Source organism: Corythoichthys intestinalis, chromosome 5 (genome assembly GCF_030265065.1).
Source record: "Corythoichthys intestinalis isolate RoL2023-P3 chromosome 5, ASM3026506v1, whole genome shotgun sequence".
NCBI classification, from domain to species: domain Eukaryota; kingdom Metazoa; phylum Chordata; class Actinopteri; order Syngnathiformes; family Syngnathidae; genus Corythoichthys; species Corythoichthys intestinalis.
Genome location: NC_080399.1, coordinates 30,197,365 through 30,221,156, shown reverse-complemented (window position 1 = coordinate 30,221,156; position 23,792 = coordinate 30,197,365). Strand labels below are relative to the sequence as shown.

The following is a 23,792-nucleotide window of genomic DNA, read 5'->3' as shown; positions in this document are numbered from 1 at the left end:
TCATTACTTTTCTGACTTACACCTGATATGACAGCAGTGTTGACAGTCAACTCCTTAACACTCTGACAAATACTTCCCTCCACAGCAGCTTGTGTTGCTCATTCATCTCCACTTTCTCCTCGTAAAAAAAACAAAACAAAAACTCAACGACATTTAGTGTCACGCAGGGGTGAATGTGGGCTGGAACGGTCCGGTACTCCGTACCGGTAAAAGATTTGGGACCAGAATGATCCGGTACGGTGCTTCGGTCTAGAAAATATGATGGCAATTGTCAAAACCCCATGTTAAATAACCTTCCAAGCTGCAACTTATTCATCTCCAAGGAAAAAAAAAACAATTTTCATACACAACGGTTAACAACAAGTCTAATAAAGTGCTTCTGAATTGTTCCAGTGTGCTTGTGAAGCGCAACCTGTTTCCACCGAAATTTATTTATTTATTTATTCCACAGAGTTTTAGCCATCCGCTCTGTCTCAGTCTATTTGATGAGTCGTGTTGATGTACGCATACACATGTGCACAGTAAACCACCTTGGACTCAGTTGTCTGTCAATTGGCTGATAGACTGACATGTGATCAGCATGGATAGTTAGCTCTGACCGGTTTCATTCTTATGTCTATGCCCATGACGTGACATGACAAGCATGACAAAAATGATTACTTAACTACTTAATTTATTTACTTATAATAAAAAAGTCAATGTTTGTGTTTTCTTCAAAATGCAGTATATTTCATTTCAATGTGCAGAAATGAAGTACGGTAATTTGGATTTATTTTGTCAATACACTCAAATTCAGCGACGGGAGCTACCAGGGTCAAATTGTGCCCCGGGCAGTGTGCGTAGTGAAGTGCATGGGTGGGGATTTGAGAAAGTATGCCTTAGGCATGATTGTTTTCCACGGTTTAGGGAAGGAGTAAGGGTCGATCAGGGTTAGGAGTTAAAGGCTTCAGAATGTTTATGGAATATAGAGTTCAGGTTAGTTAGGAATCCGGAGGTTCATAGGTTCATTGGGGGCCGCACAGCCCACACGCTTTGACAGATTCACACCGTTCCAACTTTGAAACGTTCCATAATTTCTTGCGACGCAAGCTCCCTTTTGATTTTGCCCCTAACATTCATGGTCGCGGCAAAAACATTTCTTTTGACAAAAAGCCATTTCATTTCCTAAGGTAAAATATTTGACATTTTCAAAATGCTACCACATGTCCCTCATAAACCTCATCAAACATCATTTAATGGACAAGGATTTGTTTGTTTTTTATTGCATCCTGGCACAAATTCAAACTGGTCCAAACAGAACAAACACCCATTGCCACGGGTTTTAGTTGCTGTTGCTCATGTTATTTGACTGAGCCAGTTTACAAAAAATGTAACAGTGAAAAATAGTGTGTTGGATACATTTAAATGATTAGATAACAAAACAGGTGTTGACAATGTCCAAACGTACTGTGGTTAGCGACGTGGAGAACAACTAGAGAGACCAGGTTCACGTTTTACACTTGCTGCTCTTGTGCCCCATTCACCGCACAACCGCAAGACACAGCTCAATAGAACATAACACGCAGAACATAACGACAGCTACCACTACTCTCAGTCATGTTTCCCACAAATATCCCCCACCAAGTATTGCAGCAGTGGGTCTTGAAAGCACTGGGTCAGTCTTTTTTGAGCAGTACATGTGTCACAGCAGTGCACGTTCAGCTCCACGTCTTGTTGGCAGACAGGCCGCCGCTGCCATTGCGTTGAGGATGGCTGAACCCAATGGATCTCCTTGTCGTCGTTGCCATGGTCGACGTAATCCGCCACCCTGACGTGATGGAGCTTTCTGCTGGGAAGGCCACGAGGAGAACACAGCTTCGGCAAGTTCTGCTTTGCGAAGAGCTGTGCTGAGAGTTTGCGGCATGATGAGGCGAACATGCCGACGCAGCCGGTCGGGAGCGAGTCCTTTCAAGAAAGCGTGAAGTGCCAGCTCTTGGTGTGCAGTGGCAGGAATTTGCAGATATAGCCATTGTGCATACAGCTATGAATCCGCAACAAAAGTGCCCAGGCTCTCTCCCTCTAGGTGGCACCGGTCAGCCTATTCTTCTCTGCTCTCATCAGCGAAGTGATGTTGACCACATTTCTCTAGGCGCACGGCGCACACCAGGAGCGCATACAAAAGTATTTCTTTTTCATGCCACAGTAGTACTTCTCAAATAGTGGGGCGGGCCTCGGGGAACATACTTTTTGCCGTGCTAGAATAAAGTGTATTTGCACATCCACTCTGGGTGGCAGTGGCGTGCTCATTGTAAGAGCGTGTGCAATATTTTTAACCAAACAAGAGCACACAGCAAAGAGCACTGGAGATATGAAGAGCTAAGGCGAGGAAATACGACAAAGCATATGTAGTGTCTGGCTTTTGACTTACTTTTAATACAGTGGGAGAAGAGGAATGCCCAGTCTGTATCTAAAAATGTTTGCAACGGACAGCAGGAAGCCAAATCATTTAGGACGTCACTTAAAAACATTAGACCCCAATCACATTGGTAGCCGCTTGATTTAAAAAATTTTTTTTTTTAGCAAAGACGTGCCGAATATTGCCAACAATCGTCCCGCTTTGTCTGCGTTACATCAGTAAATCAGCGAGCACTGTTACCATCATATAAATTGGCATCCCAAGTTGCTCAGTGCAAAAAAGCAAAAATAAAATCTGGCCCTCTGTCCAATGACACACTTGTTTTGTTCTATTAATTTTTGTTTTTCGGTCAAATGGTTTGGTTTCTCATGAGTTCATGTTGCTAATTACTTTGAAATGTATTATTATCTGTTGGTTTTATTAGGGCCCGAGCACTCTCAGCGTGCGAGGCCCTATTGTTCTTCGAAGGATTATTATTAGGGCCCGAGCACTAAGCGTGCGAAGGCCCTATTGTTTTGCAAAGGATTATTATTATTATTATTATTATTATTATTATTAGGGCCCGAGCACTAGGCGTGCGAAGGCCCTATTGTAATGCAAAGGATTATTATTATTATTAGGGCCCGAGCACTAGACGTGCGAAGGCCCTATTGTAATGCAAAGGATTATTATTATTATTATTATTATTATTCTTCTTTCTTCATGGCAAATGAAAATGGCCAATTTGGAGGCCTGAACATGCACGAAAAGTCACCAAAATTTGCACATACGTGCAGATTCGCGTAAATTTCGATAATCTTGCGTCGTTTTGAAAAAATGTCAAAAAATGGCTCAGTGGCGCCCCCTTGACCCTTAAAATTTTCAAAAAGGCCTCTCCTCTCAGGTTTTCAACGTAGAGCAATGAAATTTGGGGAGTAGATACCTTATGCCTAACTGTTCAAAAAAGCCTCTTGCACCCATATTCCAAATCCAACAGGAAATCGGGTATTTTGGATCGAATGTGAAATTTTTTCGGTTCACAGTTGGAGTTTACGTTTGGAGGCTTGAACATGCACGAAAACTCACCAAAATTTGCACATACATTCAACTTTGCGTAAATTTTGATAATCTCCAAAAAAATTTAACAAAATGGCTCAGTGGCGCCCCCTTGAAATTTTCAAAAAGGCCTCTCCTATTAGGTTTTTTCAACGTAGAACAATGAAATTTAGTGAGTCGATACATTGTACAAAACTGCTCCAAAAAGTCTCTTGCACCCATATTCCAAACCCAACAGGAAGCTGGAAATTTTGGGTCAAATGCGAAATTTTATCGATTTACATTTGAGACCTTGTCGCTGAAGGATAAAGTTGGATCGTCTTCAAAATTGGTCAGACTATTCAGGAGACCTATGAGATCTTAAGTTTTCAAAATGGTGTGTTTTCATTCAAGGGTCTGGCCTGGGCGTGGTCCCAAAGTCGGCCATTTTTAGGCAAAATACCAAATTCAGAAAATGATTAAAAACTCCGTGATCCAACGTTCAATCTTTTTCATTTTTAGCATGTTTATGAGATATCCCAGCCTGAACACGACTGCATTGAAATATTACCCATTAGGCCTGGCGCCCCTAGTGGAAACAGGAAATGGCCTTCTTTACGAGACAGGCTCCTCCTCCAAGGGAAAAAAATCTTTTGACCTCAAACCTGTTTCAGGGGAGACTCAAGACATGTGTTCAGGTGCCTGATGAAAAATATTGAGGTTTCGTTGAAGCGGAGAGGTCCAAACTGGAAGTGAAAATGACCGTCAACAATTTGTCTCGCCAAAAACTTTGAACAGTCATAACTCGGCAGATATGCAACATATCTGCGCCAAACTTTCCGTGTTTGTTGAGAGTCATACCCTGAAGGTTCTTGTAGGGGTCATTTGCATCAACTCTACAGTGCCAACTAGTGGCGACAGAAAGAAGTTTTAAAAAAGGCCTTTCCTGTTGGGTTTTTTCAACGTAGAGCAATGAAATTTGGGGAGTAGATACCTTATGCCTAACTGCTCAAAAAAGCCTCTTGCACCCATATTCCAAATCCAACAGAAAATCGGGTATTTTGGATCAAATGTGAAATTTCTGTCCATTTCTAGTACAGTTTACATTTGGAGGCCTGGACATGCACGAAAACTCACCAAATTTTGCACATACATGCGGCTTTGTGTGGATTTCGATAATCTTGCAACGTTACAAAAAAATGTAACAAAATGGCTCAGTGGCGCCCCCTTGAATTTTTCAAAAAGGCGTTTCCTATTAAGTTTTTTCAACGTAGAGCAATGAAATTTGGGGAGTAGATACCTTATGCCTAACTGTTCAAAAAAGCCTCTTGCACCCATATTCCAAATCCAACAGGAAATCGGGTATTTTGGATCGAATGTGAAATTTTTTCGGTTCACAGTTGGAGTTTACGTTTGGAGGCTTGAACATGCACGAAAACTCACCAAAATTTGCACATACATTCAACTTTGCGTAAATTTTGATAATCTCCAAAAAAATTTAACAAAATGGCTCAGTGGCGCCCCCTTGAAATTTTCAAAAAGGCCTCTCCTATTAGGTTTTTTCAACGTAGAACAATGAAATTTAGTGAGTCGATACATTGTACAAAACTGCTCCAAAAAGTCTCTTGCACCCATATTCCAAACCCAACAGGAAGCTGGAAATTTTGGGTCAAATGCGAAATTTTATCGATTTACATTTGAGACCTTGTCGCTGAAGGATAAAGTTGGATCGTCTTCAAAATTGGTCAGACTATTCAGGAGACCTATGAGATCTTAAGTTTTCAAAATGGTGTGTTTTCATTCAAGGGTCTGGCCTGGGCGTGGTCCCAAAGTCGGCCATTTTTAGGCAAAATACCAAATTCAGAAAATGATTAAAAACTCCGTGATCCAACGTTCAATCTTTTTCATTTTTAGCATGTTTATGAGATATCCCAGCCTGAACACGACTGCATTGAAATATTACCCATTAGGCCTGGCGCCCCTAGTGGAAACAGGAAATGGCCTTCTTTACGAGACAGGCTCCTCCTCCAAGGGAAAAAAATCTTTTGACCTCAAACCTGTTTCAGGGGAGACTCAAGACATGTGTTCAGGTGCCTGATGAAAAATATTGAGGTTTCGTTGAAGCGGAGAGGTCCAAACTGGAAGTGAAAATGACCGTCAACAATTTGTCTCGCCAAAAACTTTGAACAGTCATAACTCGGCAGATATGCAACATATCTGCGCCAAACTTTCCGTGTTTGTTGAGAGTCATACCCTGAAGGTTCTTGTAGGGGTCATTTGCATCAACTCTACAGTGCCAACTAGTGGCGACAGAAAGAAGTTTTAAAAAAGGCCTTTCCTGTTGGGTTTTTTCAACGTAGAGCAATGAAATTTGGGGAGTAGATACCTTATGCCTAACTGCTCAAAAAAGCCTCTTGCACCCATATTCCAAATCCAACAGAAAATCGGGTATTTTGGATCAAATGTGAAATTTCTGTCCATTTCTAGTACAGTTTACATTTGGAGGCCTGGACATGCACGAAAACTCACCAAATTTTGCACATACATGCGGCTTTGTGTGGATTTCGATAATCTTGCAACGTTACAAAAAAATGTAACAAAATGGCTCAGTGGCGCCCCCTTGAATTTTTCAAAAAGGCGTTTCCTATTAAGTTTTTTTAACGTAGAGCAATGAAATTTGGGGAGTCGATACCTTGTGCAAAACTGCTCCAAAAAGTCTCTTGCACCCATATTCCAAACCCAACAGGAAATCGGGTATTTTGGATCGAATGTGAAATTTTTATCAATTAACAGGGTGCACATTTGAGACCTTGTCACAGAGGGAATCAATTGGATCATCTTCAAAATTGGTTAGACAATTCAGGAGACCTATGAAATCTAAACTTTTCAAAATGGTGTGTTTTCATTCATGGGTCTGACCTGGGCGTGGTGCCAAAGTCGGCCATTTTTTCGGCAAAATGACAAATTCAGTAAAGGACTAATAGCTCCTTGAAACAACGTTCAATCTTTTTCATATCTGGCATGTATGTGCGGGATCCCACCCTGAACACGAGTGCATTGAAATATTACTCATTAGGCCTAGCGCCCCCTAGTGGGAACAGGAAATGCCTTTTTTACGAAACAGGCTCCTCCTCCAAGGAAAAAAAAATCTATTCACCTCAAACCTGCATCAGGGGAGCCTGAAGACATGTGTTCAGGTGCCTGATGAAAAATACTGAGGTTTGGTTGAAGCAGAAGGGTCCAACAGGAGAAGTAAAAATGACTGAAGCCATTTCGTCTCACCACAAGTTTTGAACAGTCATAACTTCTACAACATATCTGCGCCAAACATATCGTGCTTGTTGAGTCATAGTCTGAAGGGTCCTGTAGGGGTCATTTGCATCAACCCTACAGCGCCAACTAGTGGCAATAGAAAGTCACTCATTTTTTTAAATATATGTCCAGTTCTTTTCAGGTTGGTCATTGTAGTTTCAAGACCTTTTAAAATACTTATTTTACGGCCCATGTCCACATGTCTCTGTCTGTTGCTGTGATGACCCTTTATTCGCTCCTTTTTTGTAGTCCTCTGTCCAATAGGGGTTTTTATCTCTTAGGTGTGTGAATGTAAAGAGGCAACTTTCGCGCATGTTAGGTTCTAATGAGATGATTAGAGAGGACGATCTGCCACCACCCTGACCTGCACACTGTCCGAGTTGCATGACGTCCGAGTTGCGCTAGATTGCGAGGGCCCGTTCAGTCCTGCTTGCAGGCCTAGTTATTATTATTATTATTCTTCTTTCTTCATGGCAAATGAAAATGGCCAATTTGGAGGCCTGAACATGCACGAAAAGTCACCAAAATTTGCACATACGTGCAGATTCGCGTAAAATTTGATAATCTTGCGTCGTTTTGAAAAAATTTTTAAAAATGGCTCAGTGGCGCCCCCTTGACCCTTAAAATTTTCAAAAAGGCCTCTCCTCTCAGGTTTTCAACGTAGAGCGATGAAATTTGGGGAGTAGATACCTTATGCCTAACTGTTCAAAAAAGCCTCTTGCACCCATATTCCAAATCCGACAGGAAATCGGATATTTTGGATCAAATGTGAAATTTTTTCGGTTCACAGTTGGAGTTTACGTTTGGAGGCCTGAACATGCACGAAAACTCACCAAAATTTGCACATACATGCAACTTTGCGTAAATTTTGATAATCTACAAAAAAATTTAACAAAATCGCTCAGTGGCGCCCCCTTGAAATTTTCAAAAAGGCCTTTCCTATTAGGTTTTTTCAACGTAGAATGATGAAATTTGGTGAGTCGATACATTGCGTAAAACTGCTCCAAAAAGTCTCTTGCACCTATATTCCAAATCCAACAGGAAGTCGGAAATTTTGGATCAAATGCGAAATTTTATCGATTTACATTTGAGACCTTGTCGCTGAAGAAAATAGTTGGATCGTCTTCAAAATTGGTCAGACTATACAGGAGACATATGAGATCTTAAGTTTTCAAAATGGTGAGTTTTCATCCAAGGGTCTGGCCTGGGCGTAGTCCCAAAGTTGGCCATTTTTGGGCAAAACACCAAATTCAGAAAATGATTAAAAACTCCGTGATACAACGTTCAATCTTTTTCATTTCTAGCAAGTATATGAGATATCCCAGCCTGAACACGACTGCATTTAAATTTTACCCATTAGGCTTGGCGCCCCCTAGTGGGAACAGGAAATGGCCTTCTTTACGAGACAGGCTCCTCCTCCAAGGGAAAAAAATCTATTGACCTCAAACCTGTTTCAGGGGAGCCTCAAGACATGTGTTCAGGTGCCTAATGAAAAATATTGAGGTTTTGTAGAAGCGGAGAGGTACAAACTGGAAGTGAAAATGACCGTCAACAATTTGTCTCGCCAAAAACTTTGAACAGTCATAACTCGGCAGATATACAACATATCTGCGCCAAACTTCCCGTGTTTGTTGAGAGTCATACCCTGAAGGTTCGTGTAGGGGTCATTTGCATCAACTCTACAGTGCCAACTAGTGGCGACAGAAAGAAGTTTTAAAAAAGGCCTTTCCTATTGGGTTTTTCCAACATAGAGTGAGGAAATTTGGGGAGTTGATACCTTGTGCAAAACTGCTCCAAAAAGTCTCTTGCACCCATTTTCCAAATCCAACAGGAAATCGGGTATTTTGGATCAAATGTGAAATTTTTATCGGTTAACAGTAGGAGTTTACATTTGGAGGCTTGAACATGCACGAAAACTCACAAAAATTTCGACATACATGCGGCTTTGCATAACGTTCAATAATCTTGCAACGTTACGAAAAAATGTAACAAAATGGCTCAGTGGCGCCCCCTTGAAATTTTCAAAAAGGCCTCTCCATTTAGGTTTTTTCAACGTAGATGGATGAAATTCGGAGAGTCAATACCTTGTACAAAACTGCTCCAAAAAGTCTCTTGCATGCGTATTCCAAACCCAACAGGAAATCGGGTATTTTGGATTGAATGTGAATTTTTTATCGATTTACAGTGTGCACATTTTACACCTTGGCACCTAGGGAATTAGTTTGATCATTCTCAAAATTGGCGAGACTGTTCATGAGGCATATGAAATCTTAAGTTATCAAAATGGTGTGTTTTCATTCACGGGCCTGACCTGGGCGGGGTGCCAAAGTCGGCCATTTTTTCGCCAAAACACCGAATTCGGAAAATGACTGATAACTCCCTCATACAACGTTCAATCTATTTTAAATCTGCCATGTGTGTGAGGTATACCAGCCTGAGCACGACTGGATTGAAAATTTACCATTTGTGCCTGGCGCCTCCTAGTGGGAACAGGAAATGCCCTTTTTTACGGTGACACACTCCTCCTCCAAGGGAAAAAATTAATCGACCTCAAACCTGCATAAGGGAAGCCTTAAGACCTGTCTTCAGGTGCCTGATGAAAAATATTGAAGTTTCGTTGAAGCGGAGGGGTCCAAACAGGAAAGTGAAAATGACTGTCAATAATTTTTCTCTCCAAAAATTTTGAACAGTCATAACTCGGCAGATATACAACATATCTGCGGCAAACTTCCCGTGCTTGTTGAGAGTCATACCCTGAAGGGCCTTGTAGGGGTCATTTGCATCAAACCTACAGCGCCAACTAGTGGCAATAGAAAGTCACTCGTTTTTCCAATACATGTTCAGTTCTTTTCAGGTTGGTCATTGTAGTTTCAAGACCTATTAAAATACTTATTTACGGCCCATGTCCACGTGTCTCTGTCTGTTGCCGTGACGACCCTTTGTTCGCCATTTAAAGGAAATATTTTTTTTCAGAGACTCAGGCAGCTTATAGAGCCACAGTATTTGGCACACTTGGTCGAATTGGCCGAGTTAGAAGATTAATTTTGGGTTTTGAATAAGGGCTTGGCTGCACAGCTCAGTAGTGGCTCCTTTTTTGTAGTACTCTCTCCAATAGGGGTTTTTATCTCTTGGGTGTGGGAATGTAAATAGGCGACTTTCGAGCATGTTAGGTTCTAATGAGATAATTAGAGAGGAGGATCTGCCACCAGCCTGACCCGCACACAGTCCGAGTTGCGTGACGTCCGAGTTGCGCTAGATTGCGAGGGCCCGTTTAGTCCTGCTTGCAGGCCTAGTTATTATTATTATTCTTCTTTTTTCAGGGCAAATGAAAATGGCCAATTTGGAGGCCTGAATATGCACGAAAAGTCACCAAAATTTGCACAAACGTGCGGCTTTGCGTAAATTTCGATAATCTTGTGTCGTTTTGAAAAAATGTCAAAAAATGGCTCAGTGGCGCCCCCTTGACCCTTAAAATTTTCAAAAAGGCCTCTCCTCTCAGGTTTTCAACGTAGAGCAATGAAATTTGGGGAGTAGATACCTTATGCCTAACTGTTCAAAAAAGCCTCTTGCACCCATATTCCAAATCCAACAGGAAATCGGATATTTTGGATCAAATGTGAAATTTTTATCGGTTCACAGTTGGAGTTTACATTTGGAGGCCTGAACATGCACGAAAACTCACCAAAATTTGCACATACATGCAACTTTGCGTAAATTTTGATAATCTACAAAAAAATTTAACAAAATGGCTCAGTGGCGCCCCCTTGAAATTTTCAAAAAGGCCTTTCCTATTAGGTTTTTTCAACGTAGAACGATGAAATTTGGCGAGTCGATACATTGTGCAAAACTGCTCCAAAAAGTCTCTTGCACCCATATTCCAAACCCAACAGGAAGCCGGAAATTTTGGATCAAATGTGAAATTTTATCGATTTACATTTGAGACCTTGTCGCTGAAGAAAATAGTTGGATCGTCTTCAAAATTGGTCAGACTATTCAGGAGACATATGAGATCTTAAGTTTTCAAAATGGTGAGTTTTCACTCAAGGGTCTGACCTGGGCGTGGTCCCAAAGTCGGCCATTTTTGGGCAAAATACCAAATTCAGAAAATGATTAAAAACTCTGTGATACGACGTTCAATCTTTTTCATTTCTAGCATGTATATGAGATATCCCAGCCTGAACACGACTGCATTGAAATATTACCCATTAGGCCTGGCGCCCCCTAGTGGGAACAGGAAATGGCCTTCTTTACGAGACAGGCTCCTCCTCCAAGGGAAAAAAATCTATTGACCTCAAACCTGTTTCAGGGGAGCCTCAAGACATGTGTTCAGGTCCCTGATGAAAAATATTGAGGTTTCGTTGAAGCGGAGAGGTCCAAACTGGAAGTGAAAATGACCGTCAACAATTTGTCTCGCCAAAAATTTTGAACAGTCATAACTCGGCAGATATGCAACATATCTGCGCCAAACTTTCCGTGTTTGTTGAGAGTCATACCCTGAAGGTTCTTGTAGGGGTCATTTGCATCAACTCTACAGTGCCAACTAGTGGCGACAGAAAGAAGTTTTAAAAAAGGCCTTTCCTATTGGGTTTTTTCAACATAGAGCAAGGAAATTTGGGGAGTACATGCCTTATGCAAAACTGCTCCAAAAAGTCTCTTGCACCCATATTCCAAATCCAACAGGAAATCGGGTATTTTGGGTCGAATGTGAAATTTTCATGGGTTCACAGTAAGAGTTTACATTTGGAGGCTTGAATATGCATAAAAACTCACCAAAATTTGCACATACATGCGGCTTTGAATAACGTTCGATAATCTTGCAACGTTACGAAAAATTTTAACAAAATGGCTCAGTGGCGCCCCCTTGAAATTTTCAAAAAGGCCTCTCCATTTAGGTTTTTCCAATATAGAGTGATGAAATTTGGAGAGTCAAAACTTTGTGCAAAACTGCTCCAAAAAGTCTCTTGCACACACATTCCAAATCCTACAGGAAATCGGGTATTTTGGATTGAATGTGAACTTTTTATCGATTTACTGTGTGCACATTTTACACCTTGGCACCTAGGGAATTAGTTTGATCATTCTCAAAATTGTCGAGACTGTTCATGAGGCATATGAAATCTTAAGTTATAAAAATGGTGTGTTTTCATTCACGGGCCTGACCTGGGCGGGGCGCCAAATTCTTCCATTTTTTCGCCAAAACACCGAATTCGGAAAATGACTGATAACACCCTCATACAATGTTAAATCTATTTTAAATCTGGCATGTGTGTGAGGTATACCAGCCTGAGCAGGACTGGATTGAAAATTTACCATTTGTGCCTGGCGCCTCCTAGTGGAAACAGGAAATGCCCTTTTTTACGGGACACACTCCTCCTCTAAAGGGAAAAAACCAATCTACCTCAAACCTGCATAAGGGAAGCCTTAAGACCTGTCTTCAGGTGCCTGATGAAAAATATTGAAGTTTCGTTGAAGCGGAGGGGTCCAAACAGGAAAGTGAAAATGACTGTCAACAATTTTTCTCTCCAAAAACTTTGAACAATCATAACTCGGCAGATATAGAACATATCTGCGCCAAACTTCCCGTGCTTGTTGAGAGTCATACCCTGAAGGAACTTGTAGGGGTCATTTGCATCAACCCTACAGCGCCAACTAGTGGCGATAGGAAGTCACTCGTTTTTCCAAAACATGTCCAGTTCTTTTCATGTTGGTCATTGTAGTTTCAAGACCTATTAAAATTCTTTTTTACGGCCCATGTCCACGTGTCACTGTCTGTTGCCGTGACGACCCTTTGTTCGCCATTTAAAGGAAATATTTTTTTTCAGAGACTCAGGCAGCTTATAGAGCCACAATATTTGGCACACTTGGTCGAATTGGCCAAGTTAGAAGATTAATTTTGGTTTTGAATAAGGGCTTGGCTGCACAGCTCAGTAGTGGCTCCTTTTTTGTAGTACTCTCTCCAATAGGGGTTTTTATCTCTTGGGTGTGGGAATGTAAATAGGCGACTTTCGAGCATGTTAGGTTCTAATGAGATGATTAGAGAGGAGGATCTGCCACCACCCTGACCTGCACACAGTCCGAGTTGCGTGACGTCCGAGTTGCGCTAGATTGCGAGGGCCCGTTCAGTCCTGCTTGCAGGCCTAGTTACATTTTATTTTTCTGTATTAAGTGGTCAAAAAATATAGGCTACCTTAAGTTAATTTTTACAGTGGGATGTGACTTTTTTTTTTTTTTAATTCAGGCAAAGTGATGCAATTTTAGTCTTTTCTGTTACAAACAAAATGTTGTTTATAAAGTTATACTTTATTGTAAGTTGATCAATCTTTTTCTTTAATATTAAAAAGGACACAATGTTATGCAGAGGTGTACTTATAATCATGATTTTATAGACAAATAATACTATTAACAGAGGCAGCAGAGGGCACAAAATGTTTACGTTTTCCTGGGGGGGCGTAACAGAAAATAATTGAGAAGCACTGTGCTATAGCAAGCTTACTAGGTTCCTCCTTGTCAACTCCATCAACGTGTTTTAATTCTTGGATTTTGCTCTCCATAATAAAAATCCCACTTCTGACACCAAAGTGGAAAGCGACGTGGCAAACAAAATGAGAGACAGTATTCATGTTTCACACTTGCTGCTCTTGTGCATCATGTGCCGCACGACCCATAGACACAATGCACGTTATTGAAACTAAGATGATGAACATAAGAACTGCAATCACCATTCTCAGCCATGGTTGTCACAAATACCCATTAACCATTGTGGGCGGAACAGAGAACGAGACAGTCGTTACAGTACTTTCCTCCACTTGGGCCTGAATAGAAAAAAGCACCGCTATATATTTAAAGCAAATGCCAGTTTGAGCATAAGAAATGCAACCCTAATCCAAGACTGCTGTTGTCAAGGTCTATTTACGTCCAATTTTAAACTTTAGTTTTTGCTCTTGAAGCCTTCTCTGCCACAAAGCTACAAAGATATCCACTGAATATAGGCAAGGCTGCATAAAATCGTCAGAGAAGCCACCGGGAATGCAAAAATAAACATGTTTAGTCAACATTTGATAAACTTGACATGTCCGTCGTCGACAGTAAGCCAGGCAAGAAACAAATTGTGGAAGCTTGCCAGAGGCTTTGTACTATTGGCATGCTTCTTTTGTACTTTACTGCTCGTGATAAAGACTTTTCCCCTCCATGCTGTGCATTACAGGTTGGCAGCAGACTGGTGCTCCAGACGACTGGAATTCTTATGATTGTCTTGGGAATCTTTGGGAAGTTTGGAGCCGTCTTTATTACCATCCCGGATCCGGTTATCGGCGGCATGTTTCTGATTATGTTTGGAATGATTGCTGCTGTGGGGATATCAAACCTGCAGGTAAATACACACTGTAAATATATCATTCAAACATTTTGCAATTGATTTACACACCACCTGCATATAGTAAATAGTTTCAGCGTTTGCATTGGAATAATACTCTATATGAAATGTTAGCTGTGTTCATTGTATTATGGTTTTTGTAAAATGATAAATGGTGACGTTTCATATAGCATTTTTATCTATACAGTGTTGAAAGCACACTGCAGGGTCACATTCATCCATTCAGTCATACTATGCAGGTCGCTCATATGCCAACTGGGAGCACTTTAGGGTTCAGTATCTTTCTCAATGACACTTGAATAACTTGATCTACATCCTAGGCCTATTAAGTGAAGAGTCAAGTAATAGCGGAGTTATTTTGACAGGACCAGACCTCGATCGTCACTGCCCTGAAATCGCCTCACCCACTTGGTGCATTTGGGGATGAAGAAAAGCAATTACTATGACTTGTTTAGTCCCGCAATGCATCTATCTGGGAAAAAAAAAAAAAAAAAAAAAACTTCACAACAAGATGCTTCGATGTTCTGATACCCCACCGCCCAATTAAAGATGTTCAGCTAAAATTAAGGAATTAGAGTGGCAAATCATATCTTTAGAAATGTAATGAATCATGGGGGTGCAAGCGGAGCGTTTGATGTGAGCTGTGTCATGTACAACTTAACCTGTGGCCCAACTGCAGCATTTTTTTTTACCAAACAATCTAACTTAGCCCTGCTCATTTGTTCCTGCTGATACTTGTATTGGTGATTATAGTTTGAGGTTTACAAAGAAGCCATACATGTTCAATAACAAGGTATTATCTTGATGAACTCATCTAAATCCCACATCCTCAGATGACTTTCTTTAAAGTTGCCACTGTCTTCCCAAGTGCTCTCAATGATTCCTAAAAGATTGTGCCATACACAGAACACATTTCAGTGGATGAAAGTCTTATCCTGAGGAAAATATTAAAATATATATTTTTTTTGTGGAGGTTGGGTGTGACATGTTTAAATACACAATTCTACTTTTAGGTCATATTTCCAAACAGGCGTTAATCTTATAGCACAAAGTTGGCTATTATGTGCTATTTGCAAGAGCTTGTTCAGATGGCAAATGGGCCTCATTTTGTTGTTTTAAAGAGAGAGTGGGTCATGTTCTCCCTGGCGCCCCCACACATTTCCCATGTCACATGACATGACCTTCCTTTAGAAGCCACCGTACATATGCGCGTGCACACTTGGGATCTTTCGCACACGTAGCATGAACAGACTCTTTGCATTTTATCACTTCAAGGGAAATAAATTATTTGCAGGCATTTGAGAAGAAATTATTTGCAGGCATTTAACAGTAAGCAATAAAAAAAAAAAACACGCCCTCCCTACATCATGTGGAAATTATTTGGAGAAAGAAAATAGAAAAGAAAAACAAGCTCATGAAAGGGAAAGAAGTGACTTAAACCGAATGTAGCAAGTCATTGAATGATTTCAATCCTCACAGCAGTATTTGCCATTCATGTCCCGGTTCCCAGAATTCTTAGCAGCGGGGAAGCGACCAGCTGAGGACTTCTATCCGGAAAAACAAAATAAAAATTTTGAAATATTTCTCACGTTGTCTGTGCACAGCCTATATCTAGTCCAACGGCGACGACATTTTGACCGACTCACGCAATTGTGTTGCAAAATGACTCACTTGATGTGCATGTGTTGAAAAGTGAGAAAATTACAAAGAGAACATGATTGGATGCAAGGGCGTAGGATTGGTCTCAACATTGGTAGGGACGATATAACAGCATAACCTGCAGATTGGGTGAATGGGGGTCAGGGCAACATTTCTCAAAAAATATGAATCTAATTATTGATATACTAAACTGATCATTACGACCAGTTGATCGTGTGGGTAGCTCACAGCATTTAAAAAAAAAAATATATATATATACACATATATATGTATATATACACACACACACAGTGGGGCAGATAAGTATTTAGTCAACAACCAATTGTGCAAGTTGTCCTACTTGAAAAGATTAGAGAGGCCTGTAATTGTCAACATGGGTAAACCTCAACCATGACAGACAGAATGTGGAAAAAAATCAGAAAATAATATTGTATGATTTTTAAAGAATTTATTTGTAAATCATAGTGGAAAATAAGTATTTGGTCAATATCAAAAGTTCATCTCAATACTTTGTTACGTACCCTTTGTTGGCAATAACGGAGGCCAAACGTTTTCTGTAACTCTTCGCTTGGTGTAAAGAAATCAACTGTGGGAACAATTATTAGAAAAGGGAAGACATACAAGACCACTGATAATCTCCCTCGATCTGGGGCTCCATGAGTGTGTGTGGTTGTGGGATGGGGCTCCATCCCAGAACCACACGGGGGGACCTAGTAAATGACCTTCAGAGAGCTGAGACCACAGTAACAAAGGCTACTATCAGTAACACAATGCGTCGCCAGGGAGTCAAATCCTGAACGGCCAGACGTGTCCCCCTGCTGAAGCCACTAAACGTCCAGGCGCGTCTGCAGTTCGCTAGAGGGCATTTGGATGATCCAGAAGAGGACTGGGAGAATGTGTTATTGTCGGATGAAACCAAAATAGAACTTTTTGGTAGAAACACAGGTTCTCGTGTTTGGAGGAGAAAGAATACTGAATTGCATCCGAATAACACCATACCCACTGTAAAGCATGGGGGTGGAAACATCATGCTTTGGAGCTGTTTTTCTGCAAAGGGACAAGGACGACTGATCTGTGTAAAGGAAACAATGAATGGGGCCATGTATTGAAAGATTTTGAGTGAAAATCTCCTTCCATCAGCAAGGGCATTGAAGATGAGACGTGACTGGGTCTTTCAGCAGGACAATGATCCCAAACACGCAGCCAGGGCAACAAAGGAGTGGCTCCGTAAGAAGCATTTCAAGGTCCTGGAGTGGCCTAGCCAGTCTCCAGATCTCAACCCTATAGAAAATCTGTGAAGGGAGTTGAAAGTCCGTGTTGGCCAATGATAGCCCCAAAACATCACGGATCTAGAGGAGATCTGCATGGAGGAATGGGCCAAAATACCAACAAGAGTGTGTGAAAAGCTTGTGAAGAGTTACAGAAAATGTTTTGCTTCCATTATTGCTAACAAAGGCTACATAACAAAGTATTGAGATGAACTTTTGGTATTGACCAAATACTTATTTTCCACCATGATTTGCAAATAAATTCTTTGAAAATCAAACAATGTGGTTTTCAGTTTTTTTTTTCCCACATTCTGTCTCTCATGGTTGAGGTTTACCCATGTTGACAATTACAGGCCTCTCTAATATTTTCAAGTGGGAGAGCTTGCACAATTAGTGGTTGACTAAATACTTATTTGCCCCACTGTATATATATATATATATATATATATATATATATATATATGTTTTTTTTCTTTATGTACATAGTTATTTATGATTATGTTGTGTGTATGTTGTGTTGTGTAAGCAAAATATGAGGTTATGCAGCACCCATCTCTCTCTAAGCAGGTTCTTGCTCATGTTTTTCCCGGTTCTCTAGTTTCTAGCAGAGTTCACTACATTGCTCACAGTTTAATTAATGTTAACAGTGGAAAACACAAACAAAATGACACTTTTTTCTAAGCAGCATCCTACTCAAGTTTAGCAGGTTAGCAAGTTCGTACTGTTTAATTTATGCTAACCCTGATGCAGGTCAGACTTTCAGTAGCAAAATTAGTGGTGTCTTTCCCACCTCCACAACATTGGCGTATTTTTAAATTACTTACAGTGGCTGCTGCCGGCAGAAAAAAAACTTGGAATATCCCTCCTCTTTGAAGGGGTCAGAGGAGGCGGCATGTTGTCCACATACAGTATATTTCTGTCGGGAATCTCAGAGGGTGAGTGTGCGTGTGTATGTCGGGGGTGGGTCAAGTCATCAGCCAATCAAGCATGTGTTTGAGGGGGAAAAAATGGACCAAGGCATTCAGCAGGTGAAAAGGGGTAAATGTCAGTTTGAAGATAATGAAAATAATTCTCCTAATGATTCTAGGGTCAAATGTATCCTTGCAACATACTGTATAGGAAGACAATCTAAATTATCTGTACAGCTGAACTCATTATATAATGCATGTAATGTTGCTTAAAGATTGATGGTAGGGTTGTTCCGATCATGTTTTTTTGCTCCCGATCCGATCTCGATCATTTTAGTTTGAGTATCTGCCGATCCCGATATTTCCCGATGCTTTTTTTTTGCTCCCGATTCAATTCCAATCATTCCCGATAATTTTTCCCGATCAAATACATTTTGGCAATGCATTAAGGAAAATATGAATAAAACTCGGACGAATATATACATTCAACATACAGTACATAAGTACTGTATTTGTGTATTATGACAATAAATCCTCAAGATGGCATTTACATTATTAACATTCTTTCTGTGAGAGGGATCCACGGATAGAAAGACTTATGACTTTGTATACTGTGACTAAATATTGCCATCTAGTGTATTTGTTGAGCTTTCAGTAAATGATACTGTAGCCATCCCCAACTGCATGATGGGAAGTGGAACCATGACTGTGCGTAGTGCTACCAATTGATATATCTTCTCTGCGTTGGGAAATAACATACGGGGTTAAGAAAATGATCATTTGCTACCTTGCTTCCCCACATTGCTTCCCATGATATTTCCAATCATAGGGAGAGGGATTGTAAGGCTTTAGCCAATTAAAAAAAGGCTCCAAAGGCTGCCAAAATTCACTCTACTCATTTTACGCTGCCTTTTATCTCTCTATAAAGGTAAAACGGCGCCATTACAGATTGAGCGCGACAATGCATGAGTGGGTCGTGCAGCGCATGCATTAATTGCGTTAAATATTTTAACGTGATACATTTTTTAATAAATTAATTACCGCTGTTATCGGGATAAATTTGATAACCCTACCTTAAGCCTAAACTAAAGACTCTGTATGAGTGTAACATATTATGTCTGTAACGTTAAATACAATTAGAAAATATATATATATTAAAAAAAGGCAATATACAGTATATATTAAAAAAAGGCATGGCCGATATTTTTTTGCTGATTCCGATACTTTGAAAATGACGTGATCGGACCCGATCGATCGGGACATCTCTAGTTGATGGGGACAATCTGAGCATCCTGAAAAGTTGGTCGTGTTATGGCCCTACCGTCCCTATGCAAACCTACGCCCTTGATTGCATAAAATAAACAAGACGCTTGAGGCAGACAATGAAACTAATAGTAGATACAATGACAGAGACATGCAGCAATACAAAAGATATTAGGGTTACACTAATATTAGAAAAAAGTATAGCAAATTTCAATTTTTTCCTGAAAAAAAACAACAACTATTAATAACATTTTTGATAGTTGTAATATTCCAAGATTAGTCCCATTTTGGTCTGATATTTGTGAAATGTACAAGAAATAAAAAAATTTAAAAAATCATTTGAAAAAAGTATATAGATATATTTTTTTGGGTATATAAATTTTTATAGTACCCTTATTTAATATTTCTTTCAGAAATATTTTCAACGAAAATATGATTTTTTTTTCATTGAAAGATGTCTTTACAAAAATGTTTTGTTAATCACTTGAAACAAGTAACAGTCTTTAAGTAAAATACTGATTAAATTTTTCTTGCATTCCATACATTCTACATTGCTCCCAGATTTAGAATTTTCATGTAACTACTGCTTAATTTAAGTGTGCTTAAAATCAGTGTTCTAAAAAATTCAAATTTATATCAGCACCAAAAGACTTCCTCCAATTCAATTGTAAAATATGATCAATAAGATCAATTCAATATAATATATATAATATAATAGTTTGACTCATCTAACCAAGTTGGTATATTGTTGTCATTCTCATTTTGTCTCCAGTATGTGGACCTCAACTCATCTCGTAACCTGCTTATCCTCGGCTTCTCCACGTTCAGCGGTCTCGTATTGCCCACATGGTTTCACTCCAACCCTGGCATAATCGACACAGGTAACACAGTCCTTCTTTTTCATTTCGTCTTTTATGATAGGATGATGACAATCAGATTATGATATAGTGATTTAGAAAAGTGAAACCTACTTTAATTACTATCGACCAATGAAATACGACAGCAATGCTATGGCAAGAGGGAACACGGACGACAGGTCAGCGGGGGAATGCCATCATTACCTCCACAATCTGAGATTGGTACACAATCTCAAATTTGACCTATGAAGGAAGATCATGACCCAGATAGAAATCTGGGATTTGAAGAGTGGAGTATGGAGTTTAAATATATAACAGCTCTTGTTGTTGTCTTCATACCAAGCAGGGCCGTTTCTGACCAATTTGATGCCCTAGGCAACATATTTACTGCCCCCCCCCCCCCCTCCCATTTTCACCACATATATTTAAACACTCACACTGAAAAAGCACGTTATCTCTTTGTAATTTATTATATAAAAAAAAGACAACGAACAAGTGCAGAAATTTAAAAAAAAAATGCTGTAATAACTATTCAAAAGCACCAATGAAGCACTTCAAAACCAAATACATTAAATAAATTACAATTATTATCACAATATGACTATAACCCGCCCACACAAACCTATATAAAGACACAAAGAACACTTAAAATGCAACTTTTTTTTCCCCACCTTGATTTATAACCTTACTCACCTTGTCTTCACTGATGCAAAAGCATGTATTGCACTTTCATATGACAGTTGTTTTGGAAGGTGCACTTCTTTCCTGGACTTGGTGCTGATGTGGATAAGTTCGCTGTAAAAGATGGCCCAGGATGTAGAGAGGTAGAAAGAAAATATTTCAGAAGAGCATCTACAAAGAGAAGAAAGTGGAATGTTACATTATATTAGTCAAATAGTTGTTGATTGTGAAACCAGCATGACATAACCATAATAGCGCCTAAATTCTTGCAGCCTACTGTACCTGTCTATTGGATCTGGCCACTATCTTTGATGGGTGTAGTTAAAAGAAAATAAATTCTTGAAGCACGGCAACTACACAGGACTATCCAATAATAATGAATTAAATAATATATGATAGCAAAAAAATTAATAAATTGAATATGTTTTGACATGAATGTGATCGCCATTTTAATGAATTAATGACATATTTAATAACAAATGTTTGCATTTAAATCCGTGGCACTTTTAGTCCCCAATACCACAGAACTTTGAAATGATTAATTCCAGAGTTAATGGTGTATTTATTTAATTAACCTTGGCACTTTTAGGCAAGGCAAATTTATTTGAAAAGCACAATTTAACACAAGGTAAAAGTGGTTCACTTCACATGAAAATAAGCAAGACAATTTTAGTCTCCCATACACTTTGTCCAAATTTCTCTAAATTTGGAGGGGGAGTAAATTAAACTGAAACTAATCCACAGCTAGCTGAATACTGAAAATATTTCTAAAACAACAGTCTGGCTAATGATACAGTATAATTTTGCTTTAGCACTAGGTCATATAAGCTCTATGTAAATAACGGCTAGCTTGCAGTTGTGCTAAGTCTACTTGCTTATGCTGTTGAAAAAAATTGTCACAACAAACCTCTGTTTTTCTTCACGTCTTTGCTTTCTTTTCTTTTTCTTCTGTCCTGAAAGGGCATTTGTCTTTTCATGAAGTTGACTTGTCACCGTAACGTCGCTCAATTGCGGAGGCTAAAAATAGCACCTTCAGGTAGCTCGCTGGTCTGCTGGGTGGTGAGACTAGGGTCCATGGTGAAATTATCACATCACAGGAAAAAGTGAAACGGGCAGAAGGCACACTAGAAAAATGATTTCATTATTATCTAAAGACTTATGATGAACGGTTTTGTTGTTCTTTTGTTTTATTGTTTTGTAATATCAAATATTATTTGAATATTTTTCTTGACGCCTTTTTGGATGCTGGTGCGCCCTTAGGCGGTTGCTTAAATTGCCTTATGGGCGGCACGGGTCTGATACCGAGAGAAACAGTCAGTCATACTTCAGCTTGATTAAATCACTGAACTGAAAGAAACAACTGAAAGACGGAACCAGCACAGACAGGCTCTATTTACGTTTTCTCATGTGTTTTACTGAGACTACTTTTGAGGGGACTTTTTTTCCAAGCCTGAAGCAGTCTTCAACATAGCCATGATTTGTTTGTGGCTACAAACAATAAAAATATGTTAAGTGCTGAAAAGAACCATGGATCATATTAAACATGTAAAATCTCTAGCCTGTCACACAAGTAGTGCACATACGCCACACAAAGTAATTCTGGAGCATGGTAAACAAGCGAATGCTGGTACACATAAAGCAAGAGATGCTTGCCATACAAGAGAACTCTAGAGCCAGCGGAACTCACTAAGCTACAGTAACATTGGTGAGCATTAGAGAAGTCAACCTGGGTGCATGCTGGAGGCTTAAACGGTAGTGGATTTTGACTCCCGCACTCGCCAGCTCGCAGATATAGATCCAACTCCCTCCAATTCCCAAACCCAATTTATCCCATTCTCATCCCTATTTTTTTCCACCTTTGGCTTCTTTCTTGAGCGTGTGCAGTATGTTGGTGAATGAGTGTCTGGATTGGCAGATTACCTCGGCAGGATGGCAGCGGTGGTGCCAGCCCATAATCTCCGTAAAACCCAAAAGACCTTCCCAAATCCCACGGGGCCCAGATGGCAATAGCTGCTCACTCACCTTTGAGTCCCCTGGCCCAGATTTGAACAGCCTAATTGTCTTAACGTCTGCTATTCATCACTTGTTTGTTTGGGCTGAAGTGAGGATTTTGGGGAATGGATGTTTGTAACTCGTTTGCATGCACTGAACCCATCATCTTGTCCACTAGGGGACGATGATAAGCCGTTTGAGCATTTATCGATAGTGATGGCAATTTAGCTGACAAGGTGAACAACTAGAGTGCCCTAGTTGAACAACTGTTTGATTTTTGAAATATTTTTTTCCACTACTGAATGTTAGTTTTTGGAAACCAATTGGACAATTCTTGCACATTAGTAGGACCACTAGATGTTCCTAGTAAGTGGAGTATACTGGGAGAAAAAAAATACGAGTTAATGTCCTTGTAACGTCAAAACCATTACACAATTCTCTTTGACCTCACACGCAGTATTATTTGGGCAGTTTATAATAGAACTGATTCAATAGAATAAAAACCATGCTCTGTAGAACAAAGGGGTATATTCATTTGTTAAAGGTATCAAATCAAATTTATTTCGATACATCTTTACAAAACCCCAAACGGTCCTCAAAGTGCTGTACAACAATTATAAGTATAGTTCATGATAAATAGAAGTCAGGAAAGTATTATACAATGACATTGAAGAAAAAAAACTAAACAAAAACAACGCATAGAGATAAAAGACAAAACAGTAAATAAAACCAGGAACCACCAACCCTAGTCTGGACGAAAGGCGAGTCCAAAAAAATTGTTCTTTAACCGCGATTTAAAAAGGCCAAGATTCATAATGATTTCAGGGGGCAGGTTATTCCACAACCTGGGGGCAGCAACCGCAAAAGATCTATCACCCCAATGTTTAAGTTTCAACCTTGGAACTTGCAGAAGAAGCTGGCTTTCACAGAGGGTTAAAATCTCTGACAAATAAGAAGGAGCCTGGCCATTATTAGAATTAAAAAGAAACAGTAAAAGTTTGAAATCAATTCTAAAATGAACCGGAAGCCAGTGGACCCTCATTCCCTTCTTAGTGATAAAAAATGAAAATA

General features: G+C 39.8%; 1 protein-coding gene across 2 annotated transcripts in view; it reads left to right on the top strand.

The window, feature by feature from the left end:
* Positions 1-23,792, top strand: part of si:dkey-106n21.1 (solute carrier family 23 member 1) — a 147,745-nt gene that overhangs the window by 106,278 nt on the left and 17,675 nt on the right. For both annotated transcript variants that reach the window (XM_057837445.1, XM_057837444.1), the window contains exons 9-10: positions 13,926-14,090; positions 19,964-20,072. In XM_057837445.1, the coding sequence (XP_057693428.1) occupies positions 13,926-14,090; positions 19,964-20,072 (274 nt within the window). The remainder of the gene's footprint in view (positions 1-13,925; positions 14,091-19,963; positions 20,073-23,792) is intronic.